Source organism: Photinus pyralis, unplaced genomic scaffold (assembly GCF_008802855.1).
Source record: "Photinus pyralis isolate 1611_PpyrPB1 unplaced genomic scaffold, Ppyr1.3 Ppyr1.4_LG10, whole genome shotgun sequence".
Taxonomy (NCBI): Eukaryota; Metazoa; Arthropoda; class Insecta; order Coleoptera; family Lampyridae; genus Photinus; species Photinus pyralis.
The window spans coordinates 11543224-11554274 of NW_022170250.1; the positions used below are offsets into that span (position 1 = coordinate 11543224).

The following is an 11051-nucleotide window of genomic DNA, read 5'->3' on the forward strand; positions in this document are numbered from 1 at the left end:
TTGCCTTACAGCACTGCTCATTGTGGCTATCAGCTAGCTTTTGGCCATAGTCTCACCCAGCATACTTGCTTACCGGTGCCTCTGACTCTGGCGGAGCCCTAAGTGGGTCGGTGTGAGGCCAATTGCCTCAAGTCCCATGATTGGCGCGCTTAAAGGGCGACCATCCCTTGTTGGTTGTTGGGCTTCTTTAAAATGTAGTTGACTCCTCTTGCTCCTGGCACTTGAGTCTAGACCCCCCATACCCTCAGGTCCGTGAAGCAGGGCCACAGACGACCTTCTCATGCACGGTTTTCCGTCATGGCTGATCTGAAGTAGATCAGAACCAGGACAGCGCCGTTCTTCCTCGTGCAAGTCCTTGGCCACGGTACGCCAACTGGATACAGTATGGGATGCTTCTAACAGCTTCACCTGTGGGCATCCCATTTTCTCACATGATCATTCACTGGGCCATCCCCTTAGCTGCTACCTGGGGACGCGGTTTATTTTGGTTAAACCTTTACAAGTCCTGTATGAGGAGAACAGGTGTAGAAGTGTTTCAGCTCAGTGTATCAGTTGGAAAATTTTTCTTAAGTTTCTCCAGATGCCAGGAAAACAGAATCAACGAGCTTTTTCCATCACCAAAGGAAATGTTGGCTTAACTGTTTCCAAAGTTTCGTATCAGGAAATCGTATCGTACGTGGAGGTGTTTCAGGTCCGAATACAAGAGGCGTCAGTTACAAACGACTTGGAGGACTCCGTGGAGCCGTTTGAATGTCTTAAACCTCCATTTCAGTTTGGTGGTCTACTGGAATTTGTTAGACCTCAAACGTAGTGCCCATGGATCCCTTGAGATTCGCGAATTTCTGGCATGGTCCAGAATTAGGTATTAGTATCAGGAGCACAAAAGTTTAAGAGAAAAAAAACGTGAATTGGGCCAAATAACTGTTCACTCTTTTCTGACACCACATGCGCTCCTGATACATAACCGTTCACAACCTTGTGTAGGTTTAGACCACGATTCAAAAAGAAACAGAAACCTGAAGAGAATTTTTTGAAAGAAAAAACCAAAAAAATCAGTGTAATAACTCTTAGACTTGCTCGGATTACTTCTATTGTTGATTGACAAATAAGTACACGTTACACTTCCTGTTCCCTTGAGTACCCTTATCTCCATTGTCGTGTACAATGGACGTGCGCGCCAAAACAACCTGTCGCAGCTGGTACAGATCTGCCAATAGATCCGAAGAGTTCGGCAGCTCCCTGTATATAATGGGACCGTCGCCCTTCAGCTTTTTTGATTTTTCGCCCAGGGATGAGCCCAAACACATAAAGTGCTCCTGAACTTTGTACACGTGGGAGTCACTCTGTTCGGCAACAATCGTCCTGAAGCAGAACGGGCGCTTGCGTTCCATCGGCGGTCCGATCAACGATCCGGGATGCTTCCACTGTATCCCTCCCTTGGCTACGACCGGCTGTCGGCTAATTTTATAAACATCGCAAAACTCGTGGAAGAACTGGGACGGCGACGTTCGCGTCCTGTCAAGTTTGACAGTCCACGACAGTAAATTTCGGAGAAACTCCTGAAACACAAGGTGCAGAATTATGAGATTCGCGAAGGTCACTTACTCGTAACGGTCGAACGGCTTGGTAAACGTAATTCATTGCTCCCCCCACTGCGAATTTAGTTTGAACGATCAGCTAATTAAATAAAAGGGAACTATAACCCGGTAGCGTTGCAAACGACTATGACAAACGGCTTGGGCGTGTCCACCGGTCGCACATTGAATTAAATACCTGCCGTATTCATTGTCCACCTGGTTTTACAAAACCATTAATTTAGCTGTAATCGAAGACAATACTGAGCTCCTGATATCATCAAACACCTCCTCACTCCTTTCTCAAACTACGACTCTGAATCAACAAAGAAACTAATCGCCATCCGCGCCTGATACATAATCACCCGTAGTAAAATTATTTGCAACAAGAGAGCGGGAGTAGAGAAGTCGGACTTAATACCTGCCGCTCTTTTGGTTTAATAAAACCAGCTAGTAGTCAGTAGTCGCAGGAGCGCAGGAGGCCATAATTAAACGCCATACCCACACTAAACGGATACGAGGGTTACCAGGATTGCAAAATTAAAGAAAACAAAAAACTGGCTGACCTGCGCTCCTGATACAGAAACGATCCCGATTAAATTATCTGAATCAGGAGACCTGAACTAAACCTGTAGCATTCAAGTTTGCCTAAATACAAAAAATGATTTAATAACTAGTTGTATCAGGAGCACAGGTAAGATGTGTATAAAACAAGTCTTTTGTGCGAGGATTAGGTCAATAGAAAACGGATAGTTACGCTACACGAAAGTGGAACGTATCAGGAGCGTAGGGTTGCAATTGCATTAATCGGGAGCGCAGTTGTGAAAATGTTGAACCAAAGTCCTGTCGTATTTGCCCTGTTTTACAAACTCATCTAATAGCCTGTATGCGTACGACGCGGGCAGAACGACCTTTTGGTATGACGACCATGAATGTTGAAGGTTAACTGAAAGGCGTGCTAGTGCCAAACACACAGGAGAGGTACCAGGAGCACAGATTGCAAGAAAAAACGTATAATAACTCCCTTTTAATTGATACAATGCTAACTAAACGATCCCATCTCAAGTACATGTATCAGGAGCACAGAACTAAGAAGCAGATTGAAACGAATTCCTATGCGTGGCTTCAAGAAGGATTCAATTTACGTTTCCTTTACAATTATGCGCTCCTGATATCTTTCGTCTCTATTTTGCGTGAGCATGCGCTTTACGGAAAGTTTATGATACCCGTACGTAAAGTTTGTACTACGTGCCGTGTAACTGTTTGGCTTAGTTTACGGCTTTTTGCGCTCCTGATACCCCTGACTATTACAGGACCTTCTGCAACCTGACGAACACGAAATGCAAATGATCGTTTCTATATTATCAGGAGCACAGATATCAGTCAATTCTGGCTATTGGATAATTCTATGGAACCATGAAATGTGGAAGGTGTTTCGTTTAATGTGCAAGTTCATTTGATTGTAACCTATTTTGTATCAGGAGCGCGCGTCAGATAATTTTTGGTTTGCTTATTGTTCATTCTTAGTTGTGCTACCTGTGACTGAAGTGGCATTTGATCTAATTTCCCCTTTTTCACACCATCCTGCGCTCCTGATATCTCTTGTTTTAGTTCGGCGTTATAGATCATTGCGCTCCTGATACCACTGGATATTAGATAATATGTAATAATACAGCATGTGTTTACTGCAACTTTTTTGTATCAGAAGTGCAGGAACCCGTAAATGGATCAAAATCGTTACACTGCACCCAGGGACAACTTTTCGTATGTGGATAATGAAAGTTGCAGTAAAATCGAATGTTCGCCGCAAGTAAAGACGAGAAGTATTAGGTGTGCAGTGCATGTTCACATCTTCCTGACACCTCAACTGTGAATGAACAAAGAAACCAAAAATTGACTGGCATGCGCTCCTGATCACAATAAACAATGAAACTTTAAGAGTTTAATTAAAATGTTTGCTTATCCTAAGCGAAAACGGGAGCTAGCAGTATCGCAGGAATTGGGTCAAATAAATATTCGCTCGTTCCCCATATCACATAGGAATAAATAAAACCAAAACTTACCCAAAATGTGCTCCTGATACTGAAACAATTACAATTATATCATTTGCGGCAAGAGCGCACAAGTAAAACAGTGGCAGATGGAGCTAAACCTTTGTTGCATTTTATGTGTGCCTAGTTCCATGCAATTAAGCCAGAGTCAACTATATCAGGAGTACAGGAAGTCGTAAACTGATCCAAAGTTCTTCGTATGAGGATCATGAGCCTTGCAGCCCAATTAAAATTCATTGTCACGCATGTTCGCATCTTCCTCGTACCGCAACTGGGAATGAACAAAAAAACCAAAAGGTGACAGGAATACGCTCCTGATCCAGAAACACTCACAATTAAATTATTTGTAGCAAGAGCGCATAAGTAAAAAGTTTAAGATTTTATGTGCGCCTGCTTGCACAAAATTATTTAATAACAGGATGTATCAGGAGCGCAAGACGTAATGTGGTCGAAACAGTTATTCTGTGCATGGTAAGCGTTTTGCGTATAGGGACCATGAAAGTTGAACCATAATTAAACCACATGCTCACCCCAAAGACAATAATTATCAGGAGTGCAGCATTGCAAGAGGAAACGTAAACTGAGCCAATTGCCTCCAGACACCATAACTTTGAAAAGAGTTGACTGACATGAGCTCCTGATACACAAAAACAATAACATTTGAATTATTTGTAAAAGGAACAAATCGCATCTCATGTCCGCTTAGTTTATCAGGAGCGCATGACGCTGTAATCTGATTCAAATTGTTATGCCACACGTAGTATGATCATAAAATTTGAAGGTTATTCAAAACGTAAATTAAATGTATCAGGAACGCAGGCTAGTAAGAAAAAAATCGTAACTAATTCTCATCTTCTTGCTATCGCAAGCCGTGAATGTAGCAGAAAACCAAGAATTAAATTATTCGTACTAAGAACGCGGTCATGAAAAAAGTCCTTACCTACATGAAACCTGCAGCATTTACTATTTACTAAACGATCACATATTAAACATTTGTATCAGGAACACATAAATAAGAAGCAGATTAAAACAAATACCTGCACGTTTCGTACTAGTTTTACGGAACTATCTTAGTGGGTGTATCAGAAGCACGTGAGGTTTTACAGTCATGCGCTCCTGATACCTCGCGCCTTCGTTTAGTGTAAGCACATCATCGACTTTTTGCGGTCCTGATACAACTGCGTATTGGATGATACTATGGAACCAGGCGGCAGGTGTTTAGTTCAATCTGCTTTGCGCTTTTTTCGCAAATTATCTACAAAGATGTGGCCGTTTCTTTATCAGGAGCCCATGTTACTTAATTTTATTGTTTATTCGGCGTCATGCCTTCAGGAAGGCGTGAATCGGTATTTGACGCAGATGCACTCCTGATACCCCTTCGTTTACCTTGAGCAGCCCACCGCTTCTTGCGCTCCTGATACAAAGACAAATTTGAATTAGTCGTTTAATTTAGTAACCATTGACTGCACTTATACGTTAGCTAACTGCGGTAAAATTTTGGTGTAAACGTCGATCGCTTCCAAAAACGTATTTACGTTGAGGGACTCGTTATCGGCGTGCTTCAAAAAGGGCGTGTATCGAAACGGAACAAAACCAATCGTCGAGACGCCCACCGCTCGCAAATGAATTGCGTCGGTGCTTGCCGGATAGATCCAAGTCTCCAAAGGGATGCCCCTAGAAAAAATCAATTACACAAGCCCGTGCCTAGGGATTCCACTTGCAGTTGGGTGACGGTCTCCTCGAATGCCACCCAGTAGGGGTTCGAATCGTTCAGTGCTGTAGCAGGTGCAGACTCCGATTTGTGCAAGTATTCCACGGTAACCCCATCGCCAGCCTCGCGACACCATCGATTTATCATGTCTTCGAATTCCCCAACATTATCTTTGGGAGTGACTCGACAGTCGATGGTGGCGGAGAGCTTTTGGGGGATGATGTTCGATGACAATCCGCCCTCCATCTTCGTTAGATTAATTGAGGTCACCTCTCCAAGACCTAATTTGCCAATTGAGAGTTTTTCTTTCTGCTGTCTGCGCTCATTGTAAAATTTTGTTAAAACTTTGGCTAGTTTTTCTCCTGCCGTGTTGTGAAGAAGGAGAGAACCGTGACCTGCAGTGCCTTCGCAATGAATTACCATCTCTGAAAAGTGCTGGTGAATCTATGAACGCTCTGAGTCGCACTTACTTCGCCCAAGTCTGTCGGCGTAAGACGCCAAAAATTTGTTGCCAACATCGCCAAAACCCTCGTCGATGGCGAAACCAACATTGAGCTCCTTAAACTCCTTGGTTCCGGTAAACGCTCCCATTCCCTTTGTTCCCCCGAGCTCTTCGTCTGGCACGAAGAGCACGTGGACCGTTCTCTTTAGCTGCACGCCTGCTTGTTTCAGTCGACGTATCGTCTCGATGTAAATCATCCCGATGCCCTTGCAGTCTTGGGCTCCGCGCCCGTGGATATTCCCATACTCGTCAATCTCGGCGCCGAAAGGATTGTGCGCCCATTTTTTCTGAAACGTTGCAAATCTTCACCACGATCACCAAGCGAAACACTCACCTCGTTCACCGGAACCGTGTCCATATGACTATTAAGTAAGATCGACGGTAGATTGGGTTGCTCACCGACCCACGATATAAGCACGATGGGATTGCTCGGGTGATATTCCAGGACCTTCACGGGTAAACCCAGCTCACCGGCCAGCGACTCCAGAAACTTGACGGCAGGACCGTAATTGACATTGGGATGAACGGTGGGAATTCGCAAGTACTTTTGAAGATTTTCAACGGCGACCTTCTTCAAGTCCATTTTGCTCCTCGGTCGCTAGTACACTAAGGCGGAAACGTAGAGCACGATTATCGCGTAACAGACAAACATATCCGTCCCATTTGCGGTATAAGTTCAAAATAGTGCGGTTTACCAATTTATTTGGTAGAATTGACAAATAAAACAACATAAGTTAGACATAGAGACTAATGAACTTTCCCAACTAAAAAATTTCTATGCCAGAAGACCTCCTATTAGGTTAGAAGGTTAAGATCAGGAGAACATAAAAGCATGTAATTTCTTCCAACTATAAACTCGTTTCTGTGGTACCATAACCTGTTAAGAGAGTTTTGAAGTAAAAGAGATCAGATCATAAAATCGAACACAAAGTTATCAGGATCACAGGGTTGCTAGAAAACTAATTGAAAGCACGTTCGGTATGCGCTCCTGATAATTATACTAAGAGTGTAAAAGTCTAATGCACTGACTCAGTATAATCAGATGGTGATTATGTGATCCTAATGGAGACGGGATATTTAATGCTATGAATACAAAAGTAGATTAGTCCGAACACTAACTTGCAACGTTCTCAAGACAATTTCCAATATCAGGGGCGCAGAAGTGCACCAAAAACCTACTGGTGGTAAATCAATTATCAGGAGAAGAAGACCACGTAAATTGATCCAAACATCTATTGGAGACCAGTCTCATGAAGATCTCAAAAAGCAATTTAGAGACACCTGATACCACCAGCTCATCTCAATATAATATATCGTCCCTAACTAACTGATACTCCGTGTATTAGGAGCAGAAACATCTCCACGCACATTATGTTCTCCTGATATAAGATTTTTAAAGGTGTAAGTCAAAATAGGGCGTTGAAGTATGTCTTGATAATGGAATAGACCTCCTCATCCATCATGTTATCTTTGTAGCGAGTTAAATTTATTAACTGATATTCAATGTACTAGGACACAGATCTCCCGCTCTATGATATTCTCCTGCTAACCAATGAAATCTTACAAAATATACCTACACGCTTTGCAGATGATTATGTCAAAATAAAGTGCTGAAACGATTCTCTTAATGAGCCATCGTATTCTCCTGGTAGCCACAAAAATGTTATGAAGGTTCCCCAAGTGATGCTTTGTGTATTACGAGCAGAAACACCCGCTCGCACATGACCAGTGACCAGTTCCAACAAATCCAGTGCTCACAAGTGAAAGTAACGTAACATTTAAACATTCTTGCGGTCATACATACCGCTCATGTTAGTTATATACTAAACACATCCTTGTTAACAATGCCTTGTATAACAGTGTAAGTAAATTGTTGAGCAGGCAAAAGCCTAAATAAAAAAAAAAAAAAAAAAAAACATTATATTCTCCTGATACCCTGAGAGGCCTAAATAAGGAGTTGTAATGGTTCCCTTGGCGGTAGAAAATGACCTCATTCATAATTCTCCCATAAGCAGCAGAAATGTCACAAGGGTTTTGTCTTGGGTTTTGTTCATTAAAACACCTCCTCGCACATTATACGCCTCTGATAGGACTTGTAAAGGTGTAAGCCAACGTAAGGTGTTCAAGTATTGTTCTGAGAGATGGAAAGTTGCTCCTCTTCCGTCATGTTCTCCAGGTAGCCTAAACAATTTAAAGAAGAGCTGATTCTTCGTGAACTGCCAAGTGTATGTTTTCCTGATACCAAAAGTCAGTTGCAAATGATTTACCTACAGCTTCTAAGACATGTAAGCCAAAATTAATACTCAAAAAACCTTAGATCGTCTTGAACATGACTGTGAGGAATTGCTGATATTATCAGGAACGCAGATGTTTACTAGGAAACATTTTTGCTTTCCTATGATCCTAATACAACCATTTTTTTAAGGGGGAAAGCTGCTTTAGGAAATCATTTTACAATAAAAAGTGCTAATGCGTAAATTTGTTCCTTATTTTCTTGGGTACCTATGATCCTGATACAACAATTTTTGAAAAGGGAACGTTGTAGCAGGAGAACATAATTTATCAGAAGGTGGCGAGCAATACATTTTTGCCACATTTAACTTTGATCCTGATACTATAAATTTTTGAAAGATAACTTTATATCAGGACAACTTAGTTCATTGGAAGTTTCTGAGCAATACATTTGTACCATATTTAACATCCTGTGGTCCTAATACAACAATTTTTTAAAGCGCACACAACATTTTCTTGAAACAAACATCAATACTAGAGGGCTGCTTGTTCATACCAGGACCACAGAATTGTAAAGTCGCACAGACGTTAAAAATAAATGAATGAGTGTTTTCTGTATACTAGCAGGTCATCTTCAAACAGTTAATGGATCCAAAGGGATTCAGGTGTAAATTCTGTTCAGGAAAATACCCTGAATGGTCCTGATACAAATATCAAACACGTACATCAGAAGCACAGAAAGTGTATATTGTTTCAAAAACACATTCGCACTGCTTCCTTCGCAAGTTAAAAGCTGAAGGGCACTATAAATCCATCACTATGCATTAAATAAAAGAGATCAGATCAGAAAATTGAACACGAATGTCATCGGGACAATAGGATTGTCAATACACGTAAATTCAGTCAAACACCAATGAAAAGAATGGCTCATTTAGGTTTATTAGCAATTTTATACTCCTGATAACATTCGTGTTCAATTCGTGAATAATTTCCTTCTGTCTGTAATCCTGAGAGGGGTTATTTAGCTTTTACTATAATTATCAGGAGCGCATATCAGTCATGATGCACGACACGACACCCATCTCCATTTTTATCATGTTCTTTTTAAAGCAAGAGGAATTTTAAAAAAAGTCTGCGAACTAATACTCCGTGCGTTGGGAAAAGAAATACCTTTTTGCAAAATGTACTCTCCTGATACAATATTTCAAAAAATTGCAAAGTGGGAGTTGCTTATTTTGGTGATCAGCCCATCATGCTCTTCTGGAACCCAGAGAAATTGTACAAAGTTTTGCTACTAAATGATACTCCGTGTATTAGGAGCAAACAGCACATTATATTCTCCTGATACAAAATTGGTAAATGTGTGAGCAAAAAAAAAAACAGTTTTGACGCGTTTTTCTTGAGATTAATGCAGTTTTTGGTTGATCGTATTTTCCTGGTAGCGAGAATACGAGTTTGCTAGCTGATATTCCGTGTATTAGGAGCGGAAACACCTCCTCGCGACTTATATTCCATTAATACAAGGCTTATTGCCAAAGTAGGGTATTGAAATGTTCCTCCAGGTTACAGAAAATACTATCATGTTCTCCTAGAACCCAGTGAAATTTTGTTGGTGCTCCCCGCGCATTGTATTATACCTCTTCGTGCATCGTATATTATATTCTGCTGATACAAAGTTTGTGAAGGTTTCATTCAAAACAAAGTGTCTCAGCACTTCTCTTGATGAGGGAAGAAAGTCTCAGTCTATCATATTATCCTTCAAGTCAAAATAAAGGGTTGTAATGGTTTTTTTGTGTTGGAAAAAGACTTCCTCATCTATCATGTTCTCCCGGTAGCCAGAGAAAAATCAAATTTCAGATAGGCATCGTTTCAGTGGGGTGTATAATCTTGAAACGAACATCATCTCTAAGAAATATTGCAAAAATCAGGAGCGCAGAAGGGTAGACAGCCATTAATTGAATGTAACGCTTACTTGCTGCGTAAAGAGCGAAAATCAGATTACAAGAAGTCATAAATTTGCATAAGTAACTATCTACGTATGTACTTTTGTAACAGAAAGTAGTCAAAAGGGCAGAGAAATTAAAATGAGCGTATGCTTTCCTGATTATATCAAATCAACTCAATGCATAGTATCGTTCCAGGAATGCCAGGCGCACAAGAAGCTCTAAATTGAACTATACTTCTATTCGCTATGGTCTCTTGGTATGATAAAGCTAGCAAAAGGTACTTTTAGAAACCAGAAGCTGAAAGTGTATGTTATCCTGATAAGACGAACCGTATTAAACTGATTTATCGACTACACAAGATTTGAGCCGACATCTGGTGGCACAAGCGTCATGGATAATATTGAAACAAACATCAATAAGAGCTTTGCAGATGTATAAAAAGCTTGTTCCATAAGAGGCGCAGAATTGGCTATCAGGCGCACAAGAACCCCAAATACCTACTCCCTTTGGATCATAAAACTGTCCAAAAGTATTTTAAAGCACAGAAACAGAAAATGTCAACTTTTAAGGTGATGCAAGTCGAAATTTGTCAGACAACATAATCAGGAGCACAGGAGTGTAAGATTCCACTAATTGGATCGAACAGTGAAGAAGGTCGAGAAGTCACAAATTGGTCTTTTCGCGATGTGCGCTGCCAAAATTCGTTTTGAGACAGCAGAAACTGAGTAGTTATCGTATGTTTTCCTAATACAAACACCTTATTTCAATGTAATGTTGACCGTTCCAAAGCGTAAGCGGAAATTGGTTGGAATGTACATGGAAATATTCTACAAGAGCGGGTCCCTGTACCAGGAGTGCAGAAGAAACATCTCAAAAGGTGCGTTACCGGCACAATCTTGAACATGACATTAGTTTCAATAATGGTTGCCAATATCAGAGGGGTAGAAGCCTAAGGAGGCCTCATTTTACTCCAATATCTAGCTGTTCTCTTGCTACCTGATGCTCCCATTGTTGCAGCGATGACTTCTCTTATAA

General features: G+C 41.1%; 1 protein-coding gene across 1 annotated transcript; it reads right to left on the reverse strand.

Moving 5' to 3' along the window:
- Positions 1–1081: 1081 nt before the first annotated feature.
- Positions 1082–6422, reverse strand: LOC116162037 (aminoacylase-1-like). Its single transcript, XM_031475555.1, has 6 exons — positions 6173–6422; positions 5807–6125; positions 5347–5761; positions 5012–5299; positions 1606–1793; positions 1082–1559 (listed from the first exon to the last, which is right to left on the reverse strand). The coding sequence occupies exons 1-4, from the start codon at positions 6419–6421 to the stop codon at positions 5095–5097; spliced, it is 1188 nt and encodes a 395-aa protein (XP_031331415.1). The 5' UTR covers position 6422; the 3' UTR covers positions 1082–1559; positions 1606–1793; positions 5012–5094.
- Positions 6423–11051: the final 4629 nt, after the last annotated feature.

What these genes read in the sequence shown, in the direction of transcription:
- LOC116162037 (XM_031475555.1), bottom strand. Translation starts at nt 6,421, where the DNA reads ATGGACTTGAAGAAGGTCGCCGTTGAAAATCTTCAAAAGTACTTGCGA. An exon ending in CGCCGACAGACTTGGGCGAA is followed by an intron (nt 5,762 to 5,806) that starts GTAAGTGCGACT and finishes AGCACTTTTCAG; the next exon opens with AGATGGTAATTCATTGCGAA. An exon ending in GAGGAGACCGTCACCCAACT is followed by an intron (nt 5,300 to 5,346) that starts GCAAGTGGAATC and finishes GATTTTTTCTAG; the next exon opens with GGGCATCCCTTTGGAGACTT.